Below are 26,958 nucleotides of genomic sequence, written 5' to 3' on the forward strand. Positions count from 1 at the left end.
GGGGGTATAGCTCAGGGGTAGAGCATTTGACTGCAGATCAAGAGGTCCCTGGTTCAAATCCGGGTGCCCCCTCTAACTTTTGTTTCCATAAGTGGGAGTAAAACCCAGTATCATTAGAGAGAACAAGCAACTTTTAGCCTGGTCCTCTTACATTTCAAGGGACCAATAAACCATACACCTCCACTTGAGCTTCAGTTACCATAAAGTCTTTGGGTTAGGGTTACAGCTCAGTGGGAGAGCAATAACCTAACAGTGTGAGGCCCTGGTTCAAGAGTAGATCCTGGAGGCAGGCAGCAGTGGCGCATTCCTTTAATCCCAGTGCTTGGAAGGCAGAACCTTGGCGGACTTCTGAGTTCGAGTCCAGCCTGCTCTACAGAGTGAGTTCCAGGACAGCTAGGGCTACACAGAGGGAAAAGCAAAAAAAAAAAAAAGATTGGACCCTAGAAAGAATGGAAGGTGGTTTATAGCTAGTTCTTCCACCTCCTTTTTTTCTTCCTCCTTCTGCATTTTATTTACTTATTTATTTAGAGACAGAGACTCACTGTGTAAGCTTTAGCTGTCTTGAAATTTGCTATTTAGGCCAGGCTGGTTTCAAACTTATAAAGACCCAACTGCCTTTTTTTTTTCCTTTAAATTAATCATTGTATTCATTTACATCTCAAATGCCATTCTACTTCCTGTTACCCCTCCACAACCCCGCCATCCCACATCCACCTTCTCCCTCCCCTTTGCCTCTCTGAGGGTGCTCTCCTACCCACCCAACCTCTCCCACCCCACTGCTCCAGCATCCCCCTACCCTGGGGCATCAAACCTCCCTGGGACCTAGGGCCGCCTCTCCTGTTGATATCAGACAAGGCTATCCATTACAGCCATGCACACCACCATCAATTTTTTAAAGTGTATGTGTCTACTCATGGAGGTAAGAAGAGGGTGCTGGATCCCCTGAAACTGGAGTTACAGGAAGTTGTGAGCTTGTGAGCTGGTTGAGCCATCCCTTAGTCCTTTCTAGGTTGTTTTTTTGTTTTGTTTGGTTTGGTTTGGTTTTTGAGACAGGGTTTCTCTGTGTAGCCCTGGCTGTCCTGGAACTCACTCTATAGACCAGGCTGGCCTCGAACCAAACTCTTATTTATCAACCATATCCAGCTAGTTCAATTTTTTAAAAAAATTATTTTATGTGTATGGGGGCTTTGTAATGAATGTATGGTTGTACATCATGTGTGGCTGGTGGTCAGAGAGGCTAAAAGAGGGTTCGTGATCCACTAGAACTGGAGCCACAGATGGTGATGCGCCACTACGTAGGTACTAGAAACCAAACCAGAGTCTTCTGAAAGCAGCCAGTGTTTTTAATGGCTGAGACATTTTTCCAGTTCTTTAATTCTAACAACTCAAAAATAAAAACACAAGCGGGACGTAGTGTAATAAGTCTTTAATTCCAGCACTCTGGGGATAGAAGCAGGTAGTATCTGTCTTTCTAAATTCGAGGCCAGCCTGATCTACATTGTTCCCAGATTGCCAGGGTTTTTACATAGAAAGACACCTGTTTACAAAGCAATAAAATAAATAAATAAATAATAAAATAAAATAAGCCGGGCGGTGGTGGCGCACGCCTTTAATCCCAGCACTTGGGAGGCAGAGGCAGGCGGATTTCTGAGTTCGAGGCCAGCCTGGTCTACAGAGTGAGTTCCAGGACAGCCCAGGCTACACAGAGAAACCCTGTCTCGAAAAACCAAAAAAAAAAAAATAAATAAATAAAAAATAAAAATAAATAAATAAAAAAATAAAATAAAATAAAAACAGTGGTCTCCAGACCAGAATGACCTCAAACTTTGTGCCAGCGCTGGCCTTGAACTTCTGATCTTCCAGTTTCCATCTACCAAGCGTGGAGATGATGGGAGTCTGCCACGCTATCTGGCTTGTTTTGATGGTATCTATTTCTATAAAACATGCCGGGAATGAGGGAGTTGGCCGGAAGTCCAACTGGTTTGGAAATCTTTTGAAAGCTGGTTTGGAAATCCTGGCGTAGCGGTGTGCTGGGAAGGCGGCCTAAGTTGGCAGATACTGGCGTCTTACAGAGTCACGCTTCTACAGCAGAGCCCTGATGCGTTGCCAAGGCAACAGAATCCTGCCCGTGGCTTTTCAACAGTTGGGACGAGGTGCTTAAGTAAGGAAACCAAAAAAAAAAAAAAAAAAACCAAAACGCTGAACGAGGATAGAAAGTACTTTCGGCTATAGGTTCACGTAGATTTAGGGCTTGTACCGAACGTCATCGATCCGAGACGCTGACGCAGTTATATGACGCCACTCCCGGAAGTGCGATTTAGAGCGGGCGGGGAAAAGGGCAGCTGGTTCCTTTAGGGATTAGGTCCGGTGAGGCGGTCTCTGAACTGTTTCACTAGGTTTCCTCTCGACATTCTCTGAATCTTTCAGGTCCACAGACTGAGGAACCGTCTCCACCATCATGGGAGGCGGAGACCTGGTAAGTGCTGGAGGCCTGGACAGGGACGACTGAGGCCGGAGACCCACTGGCGCCGGAGACCGAAACCGGCAGGGATGGGGTGGAAGTCGGGGATAGCAGTGGGTAACCCTGGTAATGAAGTCTTGTTTTCAGCACAAGGGGATGATAAACATGGAGAGGGAGCTGATGGTGAAGCCCACAGAGGGACTGGGTTGAGACTTGGGAAGATGTGCAGAGAGTGATGTCTGCTGGTGTCTGGATTTGCTGATTGGGGGCCCCCGGGCTAGGGAATCTGAGGTCAGGGAGGGGACAATTGGACCCATGGTGTGGAAGGAGGCAGATCTTGGGCATGTAGACTTTATTGTGTGTGTGTTATCTTCGGACACAGTACCCCCGCCTCTCCTCCTCCCCCTTTTAAAGCTGGGAGTTCACAGTTGTATCCTGGACCTGGACTGTCAAAGGGTGGGCTCCAGTCATCTCCAATCCTGAGCTGTGCCATTTAGACGAATCCATTTTAAATGTTTTCCATCTTTGTTTAATTCCTTACATCAGTGTTTTGCTCTGATGTGTAGTGATGAGGCAGCTTTCTTCTGTTTCGGTAACGCTTTTTTAGGCTAAGTGGCAATTCCTCTTAAGTCCTGTAGTTCGTTTGTGGGGAACTCATGCCTTAAACGAGGCAGAAGTATCCACAAAGCACAGAGCTAGCTTAGGACACTATTGATCTGTGAAGCTAATTGAATCAGTAAGTACATCAGTTTAGGTATCTGTCCATTAAGCTGAGTTTGTCAGGTATCCTTAGTTTGATAAAGTTCCAGGTCTCCATCAAAGTTAGTCTAGTTTAGTATGTTCTTCATGTAACTGTTTATTATGGACAGTGCGTTAGTTTACTTCTGTAATAAGACCAAGATCAAAAGCACCTTTTGGGGGAGAAGGCTTATTACATCTTATAGGTTAGACCCCATCATTAAAGGAAGCAGAGAAGGAGCTCAAGTCGTAACGCAGAGGCAGGAACTGAAGCAGAAACCATGGAGGGATGCTGCTTACTGGCTTGCTTCTCTTGCCTTACTCAGCTACCTTTTTTCACAGGTGGCCCTCATACCCAGGGTTGGCACCACCCACAGTAGGCTGGGCCTTCCTCCCTTAGTTTGTAATCAAGAACATACACTCACAGACAGGCCCAATCTGATAGAGGCAATGCCTCAATTGAAGTTTGCAACCAAGACTGGTCATTTGTAGCAGGAAAGCACCAATCTAGATCATTGGTTGTGTGTGTGGTGGTGGAGCTGTCCTGTAAATTGTTTATTCAGCAGCTTCTAGCCATGGGATGCCATTTAACACTCTTGCTCAGTTGTGACATTTATAAATTTCTCCAGACACTGATTGCCATTTGTGCCCTGAGATGGAAAGGACAAAGTAAGGGCACCTGTGTCTGTGGTGGTGGTGATGGAGGAGGAGGAGGAGGAGGGAGGAGGAAGAAGAAGAAGAGGAGGTGGTGGTGGTGGTGAAGGCAGTCCTGATCAATGGAAAGAATGTAGGAAGAAAGGAAGGCTAAAACAACCTGATAAGGGGGAAGGCGGTGAAGAGTAAAGAAAGAAAGCAGATTCCATGCCTTTAGTTCCAGTGCCTAGGGAGTGAAGTTAGTAAGATCTCAGATTTGCAGGTAGCCTGAGCTAAGTAGCAAGGCCCTGACTTTACACATGCATCTGCAAGGCACCTTGTGTATTTTTATCTCATTTAGTCTTAACTGGTCTCCCATTTTGCACCTCTCTGTTGGGGGGGTTGTAATAAATAATTAATTTATACCTCTCCCATCCCGTTCCTCACCTGATAGGCAGTCATGCGTCTTGCCTGCACCGTGCCAGTTCTTGCTTCCTGCCACCAGCAGGGTGGAGTGCAGTTCCTTCGCATGCCTAGGAAGGATTTGCTCTGCTCCCTTCTCAGCTGGATTTATCTGATACCCCCCTTTCCATCAGCTTGTCTCCACCTCCAGCCACAGGGAATTATTCACACTGTGCTGTGCTTTCCACGCTGCCAGCTATATTCTACCCATCCTTAGGTGCTGCCTCCTCGGGGAAACTTCTAGGATTACAGCCTGAAGCAAAGCAGAGAGAGGAGAAACATTCATTGAGGGCTAGGTCTGTGTGAGCATGCAGGTTTAGGCACAGCACAGTCAAGTGGATTCAACAGAAAGAAGGATGTTTGCAGAAGAGTGAGTGTTCTGTCCCAGTGAATTGTGTTGCCTTTCAAAGTCAGATAGCTTTTGCTTTACCCTTTCCCCCTGCCTTGCTTTTATCAGCTCCCATTGTAGGCATGGCTAGTAGAGTCTAAGGTCGAAGCTGTTTGAAGGAAACTCAGAAAAGACCAGTTCTATCCTCAAACTGTAACGACCGACATTGCCCACAACCTTATGCCCGCCAGTCAAGTACTCTTGAGCTGCCCTCTTGCCTTTACAGGACTGCATGTGCTGGCTATGGGAAGGCTGAGTGAGGCCGGCTGTGGTGGTTAGCTTTAACTGTCTGCGTAACATAATCTAGAATCATCTGAAAAGAGAACCTTAAGGAGAGATTGTCTCTATTGGGTTGGCTTGTGGTTATGTCTCTTGGTGATTGTCTTAAGTAATCAATGTGAGAAGCCCCCACCCACTGTGGGTAGTGCCATTCCCTAGGTAAGGTCCTGAACTGTATGAAAGTGGAGAAATCCGGCTGAGCACCGTGAGCGAGCATGGGCATATGGGCATGTGTGCATTTGTACGTCTGTGCTTTTGCAGTGGCCAGCTGTTGGAAGTTCCTTCCTTGACTTCCCCACAGTGGTGGTCTGTAACCTGGGTTACACGATGAAGTAAATCCTTGTCCTCTGCAGCATCCGAGGTGAAATTAGAACACAGGGCTAGTTAGACTGCTCACCTTCCACTTACCAATCACTGTGTTCTTTCCTCCTCCCGTCATTCACACAGAACCTGAAGAAGAGCTGGCACCCGCAGACCCTTCGCAATGTGGAGAAAGTGTGGAAGGCGGAGCAGAAACATGAAGCGGAGAGGAAAAAGATTGAGGAGCTGCAGCGAGAGCTTCGAGAGGAGAGAGCTCGGGAGGAGATGCAGCGCTACGCTGAGGATGTCGGGGCTGTCAAGTAAGGAGCTGGCTGTTGTGGTGTGTGAGGAACGGCTGTAGTGTGTAGAGCACGGCTGCTGTGGTGTGTGAGGAACGGCTGTAGTGTGTAGGGAACGGCTGTAGTGTGTGGGGAATGGCTGTTGTGTGTGAGGAATGGCTGTTGTGGTGTGTGGGGAACGGTTGTTGTGTGTAGGGAACGGCTGCTGTGGTGTGTGGGGAACAGCAGTGCTGGTCATGCCTGCCTGATCCAGGTGCCACGGAAGAGTTAAGTGGCTCAGCTCAGCACGTGGATTCTGCAACCTGACCAACTTGATTTGCTTTGTGTGTCCTGAGTACATACCTGAGAGAAGGTTTGGGAGCCTTGACATCTCAGTAAGACCCAGGAAGTCATAATACCCGAGTCTGTAAGGGTTGTTGAGGACCAGACATGATAAGGTATAACCAAACTAGTGTAGGCCATGCTGCCATGAGACAGTGGACAAATAACCTTAACTGTGACAAAGAGTCATTGTCTTCATGCTGCCCGAGGCCTCTGTGAGTGTATTACAAGGTTATCTTGGGGGCAATGGGTAAACGTGTGAATAAGTAGACTGTCGATCAAATCCTGTTGTAGCTATGAATGGTCTTGCTGAATTTCGCCTTTGGTCAGTTTCTTGGAAACTATAGGGCAAATGCAGTAGATAATTACCCTACTTATCTCATGAAATAAAAAGCATGAAATACATTTTATAGTGCATTCCTAAATCAGGATGGTACAGAAACTGCAGACAGATTGTATTAGAGCCATTTCTGCTGTTCTCCTTGTTCATGTTTCGTGGTCAAGCCTTCGGGGTAAGATGTGGCCATATTCCCTGGGGGATATGTGGGCTTTTCTTTAATTTCATGGCAGAGGGATTTGTTACATCCATAGTTGTGAGTTGAGGCTCAGTTTCAGTCCATGAACATTTCATCATGGCTTAAACATAGGGAGAAAGCCCCATTCTTTCAAGAAATGGGTTGGGATGGTTTTGATATTTTACAGTGAATGAAGTTTATAGAACTTTTAAATGAAATACTATGTATTTAGGGAATGGTGATGATAACTGTTCATGGTGAAACTTGACAGAATCCAGAATCATCTGGAAGATGGGTCTCTGGGCACATCTGGAGGGATTATCTGATTCTGTTAGTTAGTGGGAAGAGCCATCTTGACTGTGGCAGGAGTCTTGTCTATGCTGGGATCCCAAACTGTGTAAGACTCAGCAGCTGAGCACTTACGGGGAGGCAGTGTGGCCGACTGGCGGCTTCAGCTCCTGCCACCTTGGTTCCACTGTGGTGGACTGCACCTTGAACTGTGAGCCAGAGTAAACCCTCTGTCCATTAAGTTGCGTTTGTCAGGGTATTCTATCATAACAACAAAAAGAAAATAAGGCCAGCATTAATACAAAAACAGAACAAGAACATGAACTATTTGTTTTGTTTTTAAAATATTTACTTCCTTATTTGGGGGCTAGTGTGATGGTTCATTGGTCAAGAGAACTCGCAGAGGGCAGATTTGATTCCTAGCATATACTGCTGCTCACCAGTGTCTGTAATTACTTCAGAACTCCAGTTTCAGAACGTGTGGCACCCTCTTCTGGCCTTTGAGGGCACTGCACACATGTGGTGCACATATGTGTAGACAAAATACATACAATAAAAACAGCCTTTTAAAAAGTGCAGACAGGGTCTCATGTAATAGCCCAGACTGGTCTCCTCCTGCTTTGACCTCCTAAGCATTGAGATTGCAATTTTCCTGTCTCCCATGATTTTTTTTTTTTTTTTTTTTTTTTTTTTTTTTTTTTTTTTTTTTTTTTTTTTTGGACAATTTGTTAAGACTTTAAAACCAAGGCAGACAAACTATAAATCTCCTAGAGGAGGAGAGTGGAGAAAAGAAGGGGCAAAAGCCATCCTGTTTGGGATAAGCTGTCATGGAGGTCAGCTTTGTGACTATACACGTCCACACGGTGGGGAGGGAATCCTTAGACAAAGGGAAGGCAGCCCAAAGAGCTAGAGAAAGCACACGTAGGCCTGGTTAGTATCCAAAAGAAAAGACAGAGGTATCCAAAAGAAGAGAGAGGGAAAAAGATCAATATTCAGGACTTAGAAAGGCAGGCTGGCCCTGAAGGACCCTACGGCAGTTGGTAGGCCCCCCAGCTTTTGTAGATGATTGACTTGTTCACTTGGCTGGTTTCAATGCTTTCATAGTGATATGCTTTGACTTTATCTAATTGAACACCATTGATTTAATGATTGACTCCACTCTAGGGGTTCAGGTCGTCTTTTAAGCTTTATGTATATGAGTGCTCTGTTTGCATGTCTGCCTGCATGGCAGAAGAGAGCATCGGATCCCATCACAGATGGTTGTGAGCTACTATGCATGGTTGCTGGGAATTGAACTCAGGACTCCTGGATGAACAGTCAGTGGTCTTAACTGCTGAGCCATCTCTCCAGATGATCTTTTCTGTGTTTGTAGTGCATTCATTGTTCTTAGAGCAAAGAAGACCTCTCATATACACACTTGTAAATCTCCAAATCCCTTTTGGAACTGGGGATCAAACCCAAAGCCTCAGGCATGCGAGGCAAGCAGTCTACCACAGAGCAGTAGAGTATGTCTTAGCATTTGCTGATAGTGTCACCTCGTTTTGCAGTTTCTAGACAGTGATACCTGATTCTTGCATTAAATAGATAAAGATGGGCAATCCTATCTCATCTAGTTCCTGTGGGATAGAAGGGATTTCAGGAGACAATGGGGTTCCCTGGTGGGGTTTCTTTGCCCTTTTTTGTAATCCCTCCACCCCCCCAGAGCTGAGGACTGAACTCAGGACCATGTTCTTGCTAGACAAGCACTGTGATCACTGAGCTAAATCCCCAATTCTGGGCATGTGAGTGTGTGTTCTGTCACTCATGTGGAAGTCATAGGACAGCTTTCGAGAGTTGTACCTCTCATTCCTCTCTGTGGTTTCCAGAGATGAGCTTAGGTTGTCAGGCTTGGTGGCAAACACTTATTCACAGGCCTGTCTGTCTGGCCTGGTTTTTTCTTTTGAGGTAGTTTACATAGCCCATGCCGGCCTCAAATGTTGTAGCACAGAACCCCTTGAATTCCTGCTCCTCCTGCCTCTGCCTCTGTTGAATGCTGGCATTACCACCATGTGCCATCTGTACATTTAAATCACCCTGCGTGAAGCTGATGTGCAGTTTTAATGGAGAATCTACGCTACACCCTTCGTGTTAGCAAAACCAAAGTGTAGAGGATCACTGCTCTGATTTTACATGCTTTCTCTTCAAATGGCTTCTCATTTGAAGCCTCGGGGAAACAGTGAAGGGCAGGGGTTGATGGCTGTGCTTCAGAGATGAAGGTACAGAAGCAGCCTGTCCACAATTCCCCAGTTCTGGTTAATGGTGAACCCAGAAGGAAGCCAAGTTCTGTGATAGAATTCACAGGTACCCTGGGCTCCCCACCCACTCTATTGTTTATTAAGCTCAGAGCCGCATACATGTTGGGCAAGTACTCTGCCGTTCAGATACATTTTAGGCCAGGGTGGGTTATGACTAGATAGATCGCTCACAAGGGCTGGCTACATGGTAAGACCAATATCTCAAAAGCAAAGAGTGTGTGCCTTCCTCTCTCAGTTCCTTTCCCCAGAAGCGTTTTATTCTTTCTTTAATTGTAGGCTGCTGGCTCTCCTGCCAGTTCCCTCACTCTCCGCCCCTTTCTATTATTAGTGGATTCTCTCTCATCTTAACTGCACATGGCCCCTTCCTTTTGCCCAGTGAGATTCTTCAGCTGTCTGGCACCGGCATTCTGCATCATGCTAATTGGTCTTTGGTTTATCCCCTGCAAGCTCATTGCCTCTGTGCGTGCAGCTGTAGAGCAGGCGGTTCTACCTTGGGTCTCTGAGTGTCTCTCAGTCACTTGGTCCCCCCCAACCCCCCATGATTTGTTGACTTTGGGCCTCACCTGGTAGCCACTGAGCAACTCTTTTCTATCTTTCTGGCCTTACTTACCTGTCTGGCACAGGAGATGTGATGAGAAACTGCTTACATGTAAATAAGTGTAACTTATTACTGGCCCCGTGCGTAGCAGGCACACAAGGCGCAGTGTGGCAGGTCATCTCAGACATGTTCTTTATTAGGTTTGTTGTTTTTCTTTAGTGAACATGTGCTTTTAAAATCCTCTCCCTCAGATAGGTGCTGTGACAAATGTCAGAACTCAGGAGGCAGAGCACAGAACCGTGGAAGCACTGACATTGAGAGCTAGCCTGGACAGCATAGCAAGACTTGAGAGAATTGGGTGTGGTGGCACTTGCTTTTAATTCTAGCACTCAGGAGACAGAGGCAGGAGGATGTCTAAGGTATATAGCAAGTTCCAGGCCTGCGAAGGCTGTATAGGGAACTTTGCTCAAAACCAGAACCAACCAACCAATAAACAAATAAAAACAAACTGGGGGCCCAGGCAAGAACATCTCAAGTTTGAGGCTAGCCTAAATAACAATGAAACCCTTCAGAAACAAAGCAAACACCACAACAATAACAAGGGCTACAGAGATGTCTCAGTGGTTAAAAGCACTTGTTGCTCTTGCAGAGAACTCAGGTTCAGTTCCCAGCACCAGCATGGGTGCTCACAATCCCCTGTAATTCCAGGTCTAAGAGTTCCCACGTCCTCCTCTGGCCGCCCGAGTACCTCATGCACATTGGGCTTATACATACATACTAATTAATTAGGTAGTTAAGGACTGGAGAGATGGCTGGAAGTTTAAGAACGTGTAGTGCTCTTGCAGAGGACCTACCTGAGTTCATCCCCAGCACCCATGTTAGATAGCCCACAGCTGCCTAGTCTAGTTCTGCCTCCACATGTGTCAGGAATCCTGTGTTGCACATATACACAGTAGTCACACATACACCTTTATAAAACAAAAGATCTTGTCACAAACAAATCCACTTGGCTTGATTGTACACACCTGCAATCTTTGCACTTGGGAGGAAGTGGCAGAAGGGTTAGGAGTTCAAACCCAACCTTGGCTACTTGCCAGATGACCGTGGAAGGAGAGACTGATTCCTGAAGTTTGTCCTTTCAGACCTTCACATGCATACTGTGATGTATATACCCCTCCCCATTATATATACACACACTAATGGTAAATAAAAATTTAGAGCAAATTAAAACCCAGGAGCTTATTCTTGTGAGTGCTTGCCTAGCATGCCCAAAGCCCTGGCTTTGCTCCTTAGTGCAGCGTGGCCTGGGTGCAGTGGCATAGGGCTGTAATGGAGCATTTATGTGGATAAGAAGCTGGTCATTGGGCAGTGGTGGCGCATGCCTTTAATCCCAGCACTTGGGAGGCAGAGGCATGTGGATTTCTGAGTTCAAGACCAGCCTGGTCTACAGAGTGAGTCCAGGAAAGCCAGGACTACACAGAGAAACCCTGTCTTGAAAAACCACCCCCCCCAAAAAAAAAAAAAAAAAAAAAAAAGAAGCTGGTCATCCTCAGCCGGCCTGGAACAACTCCTCCCTGGGAGCTCCAGTCTTCACATGGGCAGACTCCCTCCCAGTCTGTGTTTTACTTGCAGAGGAGACTTAGGAAAGCCTGTGATTACCTGGACGCCACAGTCTGTGGCACCCATTGTAAAGACCACCTCCCTCATAGTTTTCCATAGCCGGCCAGAAGCCCGCACACAGCGTGTCCTTCCGACTTGACTCTAGCAGCGTGAGTAACCTGGATACGCTAATAGCAGTTTGATCCAGCAGCCACAATCAATTCTTAATTACAGACTAATGCTTTTCCAACAGACCCTTTTAATAGCCAAAAAAGTTACAATGGTCATGTTTGTATTATTTTAAATTATTTTTATTGGAAATGTCCAGGGACTTCAGTGCCTTCTCTCGGCCTCTGAGGTGCCAGGCACTCGTACAGTACACAGGCATGCATGCAAGCCAAGCAGTCATACACATAAAATTATACTTAAAAATGTTTAGCTTCCTGTCTCATAAAGGTTCCATTTAAAGCCACATTTTTTTCGACAAGGAAAGAAACATTAAGTATAATGCTGTGACATAATTTGGTGTCCTCCTTTTGTGTTAAAGCTTCATTTACTATTTTACTTTCTTTTAGTTCTCAAGTGCAAGCTCACTTACTAAGCAGGTATATCTGGTCCTTTCCCCTTTCTTCTCAAACATGTAGCCCCACTGGGGCCACTGTGCTAAGGGCAAAATTAGTCAGTGAGCATAGCTGCGTGTGGGGTCACTGAAGTTCTGTGCTGACGTGGAATGCGTTCATCATTTTACAGTTGTCTTTGGCACGCAGGTATAGTGTATAAGCTTGGTAGAGGAGACTAGGTGACTAGTAAAGATCCATGCCTCAGCTGGAAGATTCTGGTTTTTCCTCATGGATTGTGAAAAGTATCTCTTCATTTATTTGTAAGCCTTGTTGCTTCCTGTCTGTCTGCCAAGTCAGAAATGCTGTTTGGCCTGCAGTAGGGTCTGCAGAGAGGCCTAGTGCTGATCAGGTCAGGTCCTGTGTGGAGCTCAACGGGGACCCCACCTACCTTCCCCTTCCCTCTGGGTGAGAGTGTGTCTAACTTCTCTCTCCCTTCTCTCTCTCTCTCTCTCTCTCTCTCTCTCTCTCTCTCTCTCTCTCTCTCTCTCTCTCTCTCTCTCTCTCTCTCTCTTGCTCTCTCTCCTTTCTTTTTCAAACCAGGAAAAAAGAAGAAAAGTTGGATTGGATGTACCAAGGTCCGGGTGGCATGGTGAACCGTGACGAATACCTGCTGGGGCGCCCCATTGACAAGTATGTTTTTGAGAAGATGGAGGAGAGGGAAGCCGGCTGCTCTTCTGAGACAGGACTCCTCCCAGGCTCAATCTTTGCCCCGTCGGGTGCCAATTCCCTTCTTGACATGGCCAGCAAAATTCGGGAAGACCCTCTGTTCATCATAAGGTACTGCTGGGCGTTGGAAGTGTCACAGGGACGCCTGGGGACTGCCAAGGCTGGCGCTTCTCTTGCTGTATGCCTGTTCCTGCTTTCCAAGTCCCCACTTGGGCTTCTGGTGGTGAGAGAGATCCTGTGAGGATGCTGCTATAGGCCAGGAAAGATACTGGCAAGGGCACCAAGCCAGACTAGGTTTATCCACCAGACTCTTAAACATAAGTGGTGGAAGGCTGGGGGATGACTGCTGTTAACCACATGTATTGTTCCTGCAGAGGGCCTGAGTTTGCATCCCAGTACCCATGCCAGGCAGTTTAGAGCTTTTGTAACTCCAGCTCCAGGGAGATTTAAGACACACATACACATGCACGCACACACATGCATGTACACACACACATTAAACATAATAAGTCATATTAAAATTAAAAGGAGGAGCCGGGCAGTGGTGGCGCACGCCTTTAATCCCAGCACTTGGGAGGCAGAGGCAGGCGGATTTCTGAGTTCGAGGCCAGCCTGGTCTACAGAGTGAGTTCCAGGACAGCCAGGGCTACACAGAGAAACCCTGTCTCGAAAAACCAAAAAAAAAAAAAAAAAAAAAAAAAAAAAAAAAAAAAAAAAAATTAAAAGGAGGTAGAAGCAAGGTGACAGACACTTGCTAGTTCCTTGGCAATGAGGTAAATACTCCCTTAACCTGCAGTGGATACATTCATCCACTGCAGGTGCACAGCTAGCAAACAAGCCTTCCTTCCTTCTTCTTCAGCCCCTTCCCTGATATCTATCTATCTATCTATCTATCTATCATCTATCTATCTATCTATCTATCATCTATCTATCTGTCTATATCTATGGATGAGTGTGCTTTCTGTGTTAGTGTACATGTGTGCGTGTGTGTGCTTACCTGTTTGTGGAGGCTAGAAATCGACATCAGATGCCTCTCAGTCACTCCACCTTACTTGTATGTGTGCCCGTGTGCATGTGAACCCAATGTGTATACCTGCCACAGCGTGTGTGGAGGTCAGAGGACTATTTTGGGGAGTTGGTTTTCTCTTCCACCATATGGGCTTAGGGAGTCAAAGTCCGAGGGGCTTGGCAGCAAGTTCCTTTAACAGAAACTTGCTCTCTACTCAGCCCTCTTCCTTCAGGTTTTGGGATGGAGTCCTCTCGCTAAACCTAGAGCTTGCTTTTGTCTACACTGGCCAGCAAGCCCAGGATCCTCCTGCCTCTGTCTCCAGAACACTAGGGTTATGGCCGTGTGCTGCTCTGCTTACGTTCCTGTGTTACTGGTTTTGAGAGAGGGCCTTACTATGTAGCTCTGTTTGGCCTAGAGGTTGCTATATAGACCAGGCCTACAGAGGACCCACACCTGTCATCCAGATGCTGGGACTGAGGGTGCATGCCACCACACTTTCCTCACTCAGCTCTCTCACCTGCATGCTGCAAGGTGGAGCTTAGGCCTTCATGCTGTGTGACAAGCACTTTCCATCCTCCACTGTTTTGCTTGCTTGCTTGCTTGTTTGAGGCAGTGTTTCATGTTTGAGGCTAGCCTCGAATCCATACTGTAGCTGAGTATGACTGAACTCCTGACTCTGATGTGTGTCACCATGGCTGACTTTGTGATTTAGTGAGACTGCATTTGTCTATGTGGCCTAGGCCTTGAATTTACCATGGTCCTTACCTCAGCCTCCTGAGTGCTGAGGTCTGCACTATCAACGTCCAACTCTTTTTTTTTTTTTTTTTTTTTTTTTTGGTTTTTTGAGACAGGGTTTCTCTGTGTAGCCCTGGCTGTCCTGGAACTCACTCTGTAGACCAGGCTGGCCTCGAACTCAGAAATCCACCTGCCTCTGCCTCCCAAGTGCTGGGATTAAAGGCGTGCACCACCACTGCCCAGCTCTTGATTTTTTAAAAATGTATTTTCTGTATATGACTGTTTTAGTGTCATGTGCTTCTCTGTACCATATACATATATGCCTGGCACCTACAGAGGCCAGAAGAGGGCTGAAGTTACAGCAGCTGTGAGCCACAATGTGGGTTCTGGGAATTGAATTCCAGTGTTCTTAACTGCTGAGCCTTGCTCCAATGTGTGTGTGTTCTCGTTCTCTCTCTCTCTCTCCTTCCCTCCCTCCCTCCCTCCCTCCTTCCCTCTCTTCCTTTCTCTCTCTCTCCCTTTCTTTTTCTCTTTCTCTTCTTAAAAGAAGAACCAAAAGAACCATTCTGGTGTCTTTACTTCCCACACGATGAGGCTGTTTTTATGCTAAGCAGTGAAGATAGTTTTTGGAATCTTGCAGCCTGTGGAGTCACAGGTTCACACCGGATTTCTTAAGCTTGAGGGAAGCCTTGAGCATGAAGCCAGCCCCACGGCTGTACTCTGCAGTACCCTACATGCATGTTCTCTTGTGTGTATTTGCTGGAGCTTTTTTGTTTCCACACCATCCTGTAGGTTTTAGCGTAAATTCTGTGACCTGTGACTGTGGTTCCTGTCATTTTTCTGTTTCGTATTTTTTTTTTGAGACAGGTTCTCACTGTATAGCCCTGGCTAGGTGTGCATGGGTTTTGAAAAGGAATCATTAAATACAATTTGTTGAGGAGGATAACATAATTTCCTTTGGGGGGAAAAAGGCCATTAAAATTCTTTCTTCTATTTAGGAAGAAAGAGGAGGAGAAAAAAAGAGAAGTACTGAACAATCCTGTGAAAATGAAGAAAATCAAAGAGCTGGTAAGTCATGCATTGAACACTGAGACGGGGACGGCTGCCTGCCTGCCTGCGTGCGTGCGTGCGTGCGTGCGTGCGTGCGTGTCTGCACTGTGTGCCTGTGTGTGCATGTGTCTGTACTGTGTACCCGTGTGTGTGTCTGCACTGTGTGTCTATGTGTGTGTGTGTCTGCACTGTGTGTCTGTGTGTGTGTCTGCACTGTGTGCCTGTGTGTGTGTCTGCACTGTGTGTCTGTGTGTGTGTCTGCACTGTGTGCCTGTGTGTGTGTCTGCTCTGTGAGCCTGTGTGTGTGTCTACACTGTGTGCCTATGTGTGTGTGTGCATGCTGTGTGCCTGCATGTGTGTCTACACTGTGTGCCTGTGTCTGTGTGTGTGTCTGCACTGTGAGCCTGTGTGTGTGTCTGCACTGTGTGCCTGTGTGTGTGTCTGCACTGTGTGCCTGTGTGTGTGTCTGCCCTCTGAGCCTGTGTGTCTGCACTGTATGTCTGTGTGTGTGCATACTGTGTGTCTGTGTCTGTGTATGTGTCTGCACTGTGTGCCTGCATGTGAATGTCAACACTGAGTGCATGTGTGTGTCTGCATTGTGTTCATGCTTGGTTCCTGAAGAGGCAGGAAAGGAAGAGACATCAGATTCCCTGGACATACAGATGGTTGTGAACTGCTATATGGATGCTAGAAAATGAACCCTGGTCCTCTGGTAGAACAGCCAGTGCTTTCAAGTGCTAAGTCCTTTAGCACAAGAAGCTGCTGCTGCTTTTTCTCCTTCCTCTTCCTCCTTTTTCTCTTCCTTCCCCCATTCTTTTCCTCTTCCTCCTCCTCTTCCTCTCTCTCTTTCTCTCTTTCTCTCTCTTTCTCTCTTTCTCTTTCTTTCTCTCTCTCTCTCTCTTTCTTTCTTTCTTTCTTTCTTTCTTTCTTTCTTTCTTTCTTTCTTTCTTTCAGTACACTGTAGCTGTCTTCAGACACACCAGAAGAGGGCATCAGATCCCATTACAGATGGTTGTGAGCCACCATGTGGTTGCTGAGAATTGAACTCAGGACTTCCGGAAGAGCAGTCAGTGACAAGTGTAGTTAGCCAATGAGTGGTAGGCCTGCCAGAGGGACACAGTGATAACAATAGTAATTATTATTACTTATTTATAGTTTATGTACATTGGGTGTTTTGCCTGCATGAATATTTGTATGAGGGCGACAGGTCCCCTAGAACAGAAGTTACAGTTGTGAGCTGCTACATGGAAGCTGGGAATTGAACCTGGGTCCTCTGGAAGAACAGCCTGTGTTTGTTAGCTCTGAGCCATCTCTCCAGCTCCCAATAATAATACTTTTAAAAATGTGGCTTCCTTGCTCACTTACCAGAAATGTTTTTGTTTTTGTTTTTGTTTTTCAAGACAGGGTTTCTCTGTGTAGCCCTAGCTGTCCTGGAACTCACTCTGTAGACCAGGCTGGCCTCAAACTCAGAAATCCACCTGCCTCTTCCTCCCAAGTGCTGGGATTAAAGGCATGCGCCACCACTGCCCAGCTCAGAAATATTTTTCAGAAGGTATCTGGGGTGCATTTGTACCCAACATGGATACCTTGATAATGTCCTGGGCCAGTTTGGATGTGAACCATTCCCTACACCAGGTATGAACAACGGTGTCAGTAATCTCATGTGATTATTTTTTGGACATTTTCCAGTTGCAAATGAGTCTTGAAAAAAAGGAGAAGAAAAAGAAGAAGGAGAAGAAGAAGAAGCACAAGAAGCACAAGCACAGGAGCTCGAGCAGTGATCGCTCCAGCAGCGAGGATGAGCAGAGCCACGCCCGGTAAGCAGGTGCTGCCAGCTCCCCCAGCACAGCCTTCTTACCCATGTATTCATCCATCTCATGGGAGGACTGAGCACCCATCCTGAGCTGGGAGCTGCCCCCCACTGGGCTCTCAAATGGGGAACACGCCAGTGTGCCCTCACTCTGTAGTGAAGAGCTTGGCCACTGGCATTTGAATTCCTTGGAAATACTAATGCTAAATCTGTGTCTTTTGGTGCACTCTCTTTCTTTCTTCCTTTCTTCCTTTCTTTTTGGTTTTTTTCAAGATAGGGTTTCTCTGTGTAGCCCTGGCTGTCCTGGAACTCACTCTGTAGACCAGGCTGGCCTCGAACTCAGAAATCTGCCTGCCTCTGCCTCCCAAGTGCTGGGATTAAAGGCGTGCGCTACCACTGCCCGCTCTTAGTGCACTCTTGGATAGGTGGACATTCACCTCCCAGATCTTAGGGGGAGCTCTGACAGGACTCTTTCATCTCAGCTTGCGTCCTTGGTACTGGGGGTGGGGGTGTTCTATAGTCTCTCCCCTTTTTAAAAGAATGGATTAATGGAACCATGTGGGCCCATTCTGCATTCTCCCAGGGGACAGTCAGCTTTGTTGCTGCTGACTCACGATTAGTCCCCGGAATAGCAACATGGGCTGAGAGGAGAATGTAGTCAGGCTCCGAGGCTGAGCGCTCTGCCCACGGCTTTTCACAGGAGAAACTTGACTCTGCTGACGTGTCTTCCAGTGAAGACAGGGTGCTGCCAAGCCATGGAGGAATAGTTGGGTGCTGGGAGACGCAGGTCTGAGCAGGAGAGATTCAAACTGAACTCACGTGCTTTGTCTTTTTTCAGTGAATGTGTATATGTTTTAATCTCTTAGGTCTCAAAAGAAGATGGCAAATTCCTTTCCTGTCTTGTCCAAAGTCCCTGGATATGGCTTACAGGTAGAGATGTGGGCTTTTCAAAGGGGGTGACTGTGGGACTGTGCAGTCCAAGGGGTCACCCTTGACGCCAGCAGATAACGGAGTTTGGGTAGTGGGGGCTGGGACTGCTGGAGGCCAAGCCTGCTTCTTATGCTTGAGCCCTTTGCCTCTTTCTGAGAGTCCTTTAAGTAGAGAAGCATCTTAGCATCCTGCCGAGAACTGCACATAAGTGACATGTGTAGAGCAGGCTGGTCTTAACTTACAGTATACTTACCTTAGCATTTTGAGTACCAGGATTCAGGTAAGCTCCACACACCTACGTGTAGCTATATAGTCACGTGATTACTTTTGGCATTTTAAAGACCCTTCCTTTTTTCCCCTGCTTTACTGCATTTCTGTATGAACAGCTAGGTTTTCCTCTGACTGATTGCCCATCTGTTCCTTAATGATACAGGTGAGGGACTCTGACCGTCACCAGGGGCTGCAGGGTGCTCTGGGTGAACAAAGGGTGATAAAGAACCATTCCCGATCAAGAAGCTCCTCACCCCCAAAGCATGTCAGCAAGAAGAGCTCCAAGGAAGAGAGGGCCCGGGACAGGAGGTCTCGATCCCCTGGCAGAAGGTCACGGTCCCCAAGGCCCAGCAAACAGTGAGTATGGGGATTGAATGGAAAATAATCTGTGACTCTAAAGGCCTGGGAGTTTGCCTTGGATGACGTTTCTCACCTCCATCCTCAGATGTCTCAGCTTTATTTCTCTGCCAGCATGGTACTGTCACAGTACAGTCACAGTGTATCCATGGTATAGCCACGGTGCATCCATGGTGCAGTCACAGTGTAGCATGGTACAGTCATGGTGTATTTACAGGGCAGTCACAGCGCCATCATGGTGCAGTCCCAGTGCAGTAATGGTGCAGTAACAATGTAGTCTTGGTGCAGTAAGTGTAGTTACAGTGCAGTAACAGTGTAGTCACAGTGCAGTAACAGTGTAGTCACAGTGCAGTTACAGTGTAGTTCTAGTGCAGTTACAGTGTAGTCACAGTGCAGTTACAGTGTAGTCACAGTGCAGTAACAGTGTAGTTCTAGTGCAGTAACAGTGTAGTCACAGTGCAGTTACAGTGTAGTCACAGAGCAGTTACAGTGTAGTCACAGTGCAGTTACAGTGTAGTCACGGTGCAGTAACAGTGTAGTCACAGGGCAGTTACAGTGTAGTCACAGGGCAGTCTCAGTGTAGTCACAGTGCAGTTACAGTGTAGTCACAGGGCAGTAACAGTGTAGTCACAGTGCAGTTACAGTGTAGTTCTAGTGCAGTAACAGTGTAGTCACAGTGCAGTAACAGTGTAGTCACAGTGCAGTTACATTGTAGTCACAGGGCAGTCTCAGTGTAGTCACAGGGCAGTAACAGTGTAGTCACAGTGCAGTAACAGTGTAGTCACAGTGTAGTCACAGTGCAGTAACAATGTAGCCACAGTGCAGTTACAGTGTAGTCACAGGGCAGTCTCAGTGCAGTCATGGTGCAGTCACAGTGAGTTGCACTTGCAGGACTATAATGTGTTGGCAGAATTTCCTCTCCTATTTGGGTTATATTTTCCTGTGTGTATGGTGTATATGTGTGATGAATGCACATGTGTGAGGCTGGGTGCACATACGTGTGCACGTATGGAGGACAAGAGAAGGTATCTGCCACTGTTCCCCTTATTCCATCGAGGCAGCTAATTCCTAATCCTGGAGCTCACTGGTTTTCCCTTTGGCTGGAAGCCTTCAAACCCTTGACTCCTTCCCATTCAGTGCTGGGTTACAGGCATGCGCAGGACTGTCCCTGACTTGTTATGTGGGTGGGATCTGAGCTCTGGTCTTCATATGTATCTAGCAGGAAATTTCAACTGCTGAGGCCCTGGATTATAACTTAAAATTTCTTATTTATTTGTGTGTGAGTGTGTGCACCTTTGTGTCACTGCATGTTTGTGGAAGTCAGAGAACAGTGTGAAGGAGTTGGTTCTGACTTCTGCCATATGGATCCTTAGAGATTGAAATCAGGATATCAGGCTTGGTGGCAGGTGCCTTGCCCATTGAGCCCTCTTAGTGGCCCCAGCCTAGATTATACTTTTAAGGGAGTTTCATTGGTTCAGGGTGTACTAATAATCCCCCATACGAAAAGGCTTTTCCTCTGGGTCTATTACAGGCACACCTCTAAGGTAAACAGGAAAGAGAGAGACAGCCCATCACCTAAAAAGGAGGTCTACCAGAGGCGGCATGCTTCTGGATACACCAGGTAAGTCTGCACCCGGCTAAATTCAGATTTCATAAGGCTGTATCTAGAGGCAGCTTGCAGCAGGAAAATTGGTATTGTATCTGGTTTCCTTTAGTCCTCTGATTTTTTTTTCCCAAACATAGTCTCATATATCCCAGGCTGCTGGCCTCAAACTCAGTGTGTAATCAAGGGTGACCCTTGGTCAGTCTGCCTCCATCTCCTGAGTGCTAAGATAAATGGCATATGCCACTATGCCCAGTTTATGTGGTGCTGGGGGAGACAGGACGTTGTTCATTCAGAGCAAGCATTCTTCCAACTGAACTACATCCCAGTCCTGCCCAGCTTGGTTTTATACTGGGTCTTACATTGTGAACTAGGCTGACTTTGAGCTTGTGGTGATCTTCCTACCTCAGCTTCTCAAGTGATATGTTAACAGGTGTGGACACCGATAGCCACACCCTCTGGTCAGCTTTTACTCATAAGGCACACTGAACAGACAAAATCTGGCTGACCAGATGGCTTAGTGGTAAAACCTTGCTACCAAGGCTGGCATCCTGGGTTCAGTCATTAACACCCATAGAGAGGAAAAAGAGAACAAGCTGTCCTCCGACCTTTACATATGCACTGTGGTACACCTCCCCACTCACCCATACACATTTAATAACAAGATTATAAACAAAAATAGTGCTAGAGAGATAGCTCACCAAGTATAAAGGGCTGCTGTCTAAGTGGACCCCTGGGCCTTGTTGGTTAGCCCGTCTGACTGGATTGATGACCTCCAAGTTCAGTGAGAGACCAGTCTCCAAAACTAAGGTGGAGCATGGGTTGGGGATGACATCTGGCATTGGCGTGGTCTTCCACATATACACGTGTGTACACACATGTGCTCACACGGCTGGCCTGGAATTCTCTGCAGTCCTCCTGTGTAATCAGCTTTATATATTTATTTAGTGGAGCTGTGTTTTAGGGATTTTTGTTGGTTTTTGAGACAGGGCCTCACACAAACAAACTCATTGTCTTCCTGCTTCCACTTCCTAAGTTGTGTAGCTATGGGCAAGTGCCACGTTCTTAGTTAGGAAGTGGTTTTGTTTCTGTTGTTTTGTTTTTGAGACAGTGTTTGTGTAGCGCTGGTTGTCTTGGTCCTTGCTATATAGACCAGGGAAGTCTTGAACTCATAGAGATGCCTGTCTCCACCTCCTGAGTGCTGGGTGCCTGGCTAGCCAGCTTAGTGTTTTTGACAGGAAGCATAGTTACCATGGATAACTAAATGTCAGGTTTTAGTATTTTAGTTTGTTTCTCCAAATGGGCACTTTTTAAAAACAGAACTCTGTCATTTTCCCCTTTAAAGTCTGTGTATCATAAACTATCTATGTATAAACTGTAATATACCATTTTAGAAGCAGTAGATCTGGATGTCTGACATTGTTAAGTGGTGACTAATCTGACTCATCACTTCCTTTTTTTGTTCTAACTTCATTTAGGATGAATGCCAGGGAGGCGATCTACCTGTTATATTCTGAGGTCAAGTCAGTTTGCTGGCATGTAGCTTCATCCCAGAGTGGCACTTCACATTCTTGGGCTGTATCCATGAATGTATGTGTCATGCACACCCCTACTCACACATACTGAGACCAGAGGAGGACATTGGACTCTACCTTATTCCCTGAGCCCGGTTTCTCACTGAACCTGAAGCTCAGTGATTTAGCTGGGCTCAGCGGCCAGCCAGACCCTGGGATTTGCCTGGTTTTGCCCATTAGTGGTAAGGTTCCAGGCATGTGTGGCTATGCCCAGCTTTTACAGGGGTACTGTGGCTTTGAACTCAGAACCTCAGCCTTGCACAGCAAGTACTCTTGAGCTGGCCTTAACTGGTAGCCATGGCTTTTTTTTTTTTTTTTTTTTTTTTTTTTTTTTAAATCCATGGGTTTGTAAGCATCTCTTACGGAGTATGAAATAGCAGTACTCACGGGATGGCCCAGTCCTTTGTTCTGTGAGTTCTTAGTGGTGGTGGCAAACTTGTTGTAAGGCTAGGTTCCTGATTAGCTCTCAGTCTATTTTGTAGTTGTTTTAAAATAATTATCCCAGAGATTACTGAGTGTGGTTATGAAGTACTTCACTGAAGTCTTCATGGGTTGGTTGGAACCATCTGCCTGAGGCATCAGAAGGAAGCTCACCTCGCATGGCATTGCTCCTCCTCTTAGGGGACCCCGAGCTGCCAAGCCTGTGAGCCGCCTGCATGCCGAGCTGCTTCTGTCCTGTTTGGTTTTGCTGGGGAATGGGTAGAACCTGGGATTGTTTTTGTGCTCCACAGAAAACTCTCAGTGGAGGAACTGGAGCGGAAACGGCAAGAGATGATGGAAAATGCCAAGTGGAGGGAGGAGGAGAGGATGAACACCCTCAAGCGGCACGCCAGGGAGGACGAGCGGGAGCACAGGCTGGAGAGGCTGGACTCTCGGTCCGGCAAGTTCATCCAGTAAGTGGTTCCTCATGCCCGGGCTCCACCTGCGTGGGCTCCATGAGGTCATGTGGCAGCAGGCCCACTGCTGGGGTTGGTGGTGCTGCTCATCTGTGCAAAGACTTCAGAACTCAGCCTTGGGACCACTGTGGCACTGCTCCCAGATTCTAACCAGATATAGCATTTTTATTTGATGTAGAAGAAGTAATTGGTATTTTTCCCAAATCACTGAAATTCTTTGGCCTTCCTTTTAAGTAAAAATTTGTGGCTCAGGAAACCTTTTTCCAAAGAAACTTGACTTGTTTTCCAAAATAGATGAGTTTTCCCTTATGGACATTTAAAAACCCTGGGTCCAGATGGAGTCCTTTGAAAATTGTCTATGTGGGCTGAAAAGAACTTGTATTTCTACAGTTGCTTTCTGGCTACAAACCTGTTTCTTCTGATTCTGCCAGGGTTGACCAGTTGAAAATGTTCTTTTTTCCACTCACCTGTCTTTCTTTCCCTAGCCGAATGAAGTTGGAGAGTGCGTCAACCTCCTCCTTGGAGGACCGGGTGAAGCGCAACATCCATTCTCTACAGCGGACGTCGGTAGCTCTGGAGAAGAACTTCATGAGAAGATGAAAACCAGTCTCTTTTACTGCTTTGCCTGACTTTGCCAGGGAGGCTGCTGACTCCTTAAAATTCTCTTTATAAGAGTTCAAATGGCTTCTTGTACAGATGAAAAACCACCACTGTTCAAAGTGCCCTTTGTCCACTGACTCCTGAAACACTTCACATCGTTTAAAAACGGATGTGACCTGATTCCGGGATCCTCAGGAACTTTGGCTGGATGCACTGTGGTTTTTGACTATGTTTTAGTGGATGGCACTGGAAGGCTTGGATGCTTGTCACCCCTCTTCCCTCCCTGAATGAATGGCACAGACTTCCAGAGGCCTCTTTCCATAGCCACCCAGACGGATGGTGCTTACTTGGATAAATGAACAGTAACTTTAGGTTATGTGAAAGGATAGCCACTCATCGGGAAGAGCCAAGAGAGTGACAAAGAAGATGGAAGAGAAAACAGAACCAAAGGCCCTAAGTGAACTGCTAACTAACTACCTGGGCTTCAAGCTGTAATGGTGTGATGTATATATACAAATGTATAATTCCATATTTGCTTTTAAAAAGTCATTCTGTTCAATGACTTTATCCGAAAAGTAACACAGTAAGGCGGCTCGGCTTGCTCTCCTCTCTGACTCAGGGCATAGGAGAGCTACGGGGTTACTGACAGAATCTAGCTGTGGGGTAGCTAACCTTTTGACTTGTCCTCTACAAATGTGTTAGGTTGCATTTATAGGTATGTACTGGCTTCAGGAAGGACGCACCTGCCCAGGTACACATTCCCCTCTGTTCCGCAGAATCTCATAGGGCACCCAGTAGGGCAGGAATCAGGATCCATGTTATCAGGATGTCCTGTGACTCCTAATAGAAAATACTGAGGAAGCTGTTTATTTTCTGGCTATTTTTTATTTGTTTGTCTGTCTGTTGAGGCAGGGTCTGTAGCTCAGGCTAGCTTTGAATGTACTGTGTAAGCTGAAGATGACCCTGAACTTCAGATCCTCTGACCACACACAGTTGCTACTACTGCTGCTTTGTGGTTTGTCTTTGATACAGCGCCCTTACTGGCCCAGGGTGGCCTGGTGGTGGCTCTCCTGCTTCAGCCTCCTGAGTGCTGGCTGCAATTACTGGCCACCACCCCCAGCTTCCTAGCTGATCTTTTACCTGTAAGAACTAAAAATCTAAGACAAGACTCAGGGGGCCACTCCTATGTCTTTATTGCCATTCCTTTCTCTATTCTTTCACCAGAAGTCCTCATTTGGCCAGGGAACTTCTAGGTGCTCTTTAAACAGACCACAGATTCACCTTAGCCGTGGCTGACCTTAAACTGTAGATCTCCTGTTTCAGCCTCTGGAGCTGTGATTACAGACCATGTGGCCCTCAGAGGTGCTCTTAACTCATATATTAAGCCATTTCCTTGTTCTACCAGTTCCTAATTCCTCCTAAAATATGTTTGGATTTTTTTTTTAAGCACTAAAATTCCAGACACTGTAATTCTTAAAACACAGTCGTCGTCCTCCCCCCTCCACAATGTAACATTATTCATTTAATCACCTCATCCTGATGCCCCATGCTTTAGTTAATTATGGCTTTTATTTTATTACTTGGTAATAAAGGCTACATTTATTTTTGTAACTGTGTAGAGCAACCGACCACGTGCCTGGTACTGAGTCTTGATATCCCAAGTGTTGACCTGTGATTTTGTGTCGAATACAGAGACCTTTCGTCCAAGTGGAATTACGTAATAAACCGTGGCCAGTTTACTCAAGATTTCTTGGACAAGAATGAAAGGATTATTACAATGCGCGTTCGCAGATGCTAGCAATGTCTAAACTTGACCATCAGTATAGAGGAGGCTAGGCGGCAGGTGGGTGGGCGCGCGGCCCATTCATAAAACCTAGGATTCCCGGTCTGCTCCTCTGATTGGCCCCGGGGAAAGGGGGCGTGCCCCGCGGGTGGGGCGCGCTGTCGGCCCAGGGGAGTGGGAAGATCCACGCTTGGGTGGAGCGAGGGGGCGGTCCCTGGTTTTCTAGGCAGGACTTCCTTTCCCTTTGCTGCGTTACTCCTCTGTCCCCCGGGGTATGGATGGTATGTCCCAGCCTCTTCCCATGCCGGCCTTTCTTCCCCTCCCGAAGCTGGGGCGCTGCCGCCATTTTAGTGCTTCAGGTGGAAACAAAGCCAAACTCCGGCCTTGAGGGGCTCGGAGCAGGGAGCCCTTCTTGTGGAATGCCTCGAGGCTGTCCATTCCGTGTCTTCCTCGTTCCCGCGCGTGAATCCTGCCGGGTTCCAGTCAGGCCGGGGGAGGAGGAGTGGGCGGGGCGGCCACAATTGCCCGGGGACGGACGGTACCATTCCGACGGGGAGGGGAGAGCCGGGATCCAGTGGGCGGTGCCGCCCGGGGGCGGGGTGAGGAACGGGCTGGCCTGCTCCCCGGGGCGGGGCGGCGCAGCGAGGGCGGGGCGTGGGGCGGACGGAACCACCGGGGCGGGGTGGGGAGGTAACGGGACGGGCGCGACCATGGCTCCGTGAGGCAGCGGGGGTGGGGATCGGTTCGGGGGAGGCCTGGGGCCGCTCGCTGGTGCGCTGTCTCCGCCGCCCCCCCTTTCGCCGCCGCCGCCGCCGCCGCCCCGGGCATGTCGTCCAACTGCACCAGCACCACGGCGGTGGCGGTGGCGCCGCTCAGCGCCAGCAAAACCAAGACCAAGAAGAAGCATTTCGTGTGCCAGAAAGTGAAGCTATTCCGGGCCAGCGAGCCGATTCTCAGCGTCCTGATGTGGGGGGTGAACCACACGGTAACCAGCTTCCCCGTGCGCGCCCCCACTCCCTCCGGCCTCGCCACGCTCGCCCCGCGGGTGACGCCTGCAACCCCTCCACCGAGCCACTTGCATGCCCGCCCACCCGTGCACGCTGTCCGGCCGGGCGTGCACTCCCCGTTCGCCACGCGAGGCCTGGTGTCCCCATGCTATGCCGTCTCCCCTTCGCTCCAGCCCCTTTAGCTTCCTGCGTCCGTATGCTGGCTCCGTGCAACCCCGGAGCTCAGAAGGAAGGCCTGGGTGCTGCAACGACGCTGCTTCTACCCTCAGCGTATTTGTTGCATGGCTATTCCTCTTGTTCCTTATAGCTGGTTACCAGATCATTGCTCAGTTGACAGGGCAAGTGGTACTGGCTTGTCTGAATATAACTGTTTGTGGTCCTTCGGTTGGTGTGGCTGTTCAAAGTTTCCCATCTTCTAGGCCTCCTCACCCCTGGCTCTGGAAATCGCTTTTGGGTTTCCTTTTCTTCTTCATGAAGACGTACCAACTGGAGAAGCAGAGTCTTCTCTAGACCACAGACACTTGGCTTGGGTCCCCTTGGATGAAGGATAAGTGTGAACACAAGGCCCGAGGGAGTGTAGACTTGGGTATAGAAATAATGTATCTTCCCCGTTCTTCTGTGATGTTTCAAAGACATTGACTTCTCGTCTGTCGTATGGTTTTCCAGGATGTGATAATGGTGATACTGTCCCAGATGAGGGGTCCTTTGGGTCCTGGGTGCTTTTGGGATTGTGCAGCAGCCTCTGCCGAGAAGTTGAATGTGGACAGGTGTTAGCTGGTTGACTCCGTTCATGTGCTGTTCAGGATCTGTTCTCTTTCAGCGGCTTGCTCCTTGCCTTCTCACCATTTCTTTGTGAGTCCCTACACGGGGAGCAAACAGAGGAAGTGAAAGGACCTGAGGTGCCAACTTCACCAGCCACAAGTTTAGAATGGG

The 26,958-nt window shown here is 47.6% G+C and overlaps 2 protein-coding genes and 1 non-coding gene across 3 annotated transcripts in view; all 3 read left to right on the forward strand.

The window, feature by feature from the left end:
• Trnac-gca (transfer RNA cysteine (anticodon GCA)) lies at nt 1-72 on the forward strand. Its single transcript has one exon. It is a non-coding gene; the product is annotated as a tRNA-Cys (tRNA).
• Nucleotides 73-2,306: 2,234 nt separating this feature from the next.
• Cwc25 (CWC25 spliceosome associated protein) lies at nt 2,307-24,979 on the forward strand. Its single transcript, XM_034504637.2, has 10 exons — nt 2,307-2,476; nt 5,409-5,581; nt 12,276-12,512; nt 15,144-15,213; nt 16,885-17,012; nt 17,872-17,935; nt 18,369-18,562; nt 20,094-20,183; nt 22,471-22,632; nt 23,121-24,979. Exons 1-10 carry the CDS (start codon nt 2,459-2,461, stop codon nt 23,233-23,235), a joined length of 1,251 nt encoding a protein of 416 aa, XP_034360528.1. The 5' UTR covers nt 2,307-2,458; the 3' UTR covers nt 23,236-24,979.
• Nucleotides 24,980-25,694: 715 nt separating this feature from the next.
• Pip4k2b (phosphatidylinositol-5-phosphate 4-kinase type 2 beta) overlaps nt 25,695-26,958 on the forward strand; it is a 29,899-nt gene continuing 28,635 nt past the window's right edge. The window contains exon 1 of the mRNA XM_034504636.2: nt 25,695-26,003. Coding sequence (XP_034360527.1) covers nt 25,845-26,003 — 159 coding nt within the window. The 5' untranslated portion in view covers nt 25,695-25,844. The remainder of the gene's footprint in view (nt 26,004-26,958) is intronic.

The sequence above is a fragment of the Arvicanthis niloticus genome, chromosome 6, assembly GCF_011762505.2.
Source record: "Arvicanthis niloticus isolate mArvNil1 chromosome 6, mArvNil1.pat.X, whole genome shotgun sequence".
Lineage (NCBI taxonomy): Eukaryota > Metazoa > Chordata > Mammalia > Rodentia > Muridae > Arvicanthis > Arvicanthis niloticus.

Coding starts and splice junctions, on each gene's coding strand:
- Cwc25 (XM_034504637.2), top strand. Junction 17,013..17,871: donor GATGAGCAGAGCCACGCCCG/GTAAGCAGGTGC, acceptor TTAATCTCTTAG/GTCTCAAAAGAAGATGGCAA. Junction 18,563..20,093: donor TCCCCAAGGCCCAGCAAACA/GTGAGTATGGGG, acceptor GGTCTATTACAG/GCACACCTCTAAGGTAAACA.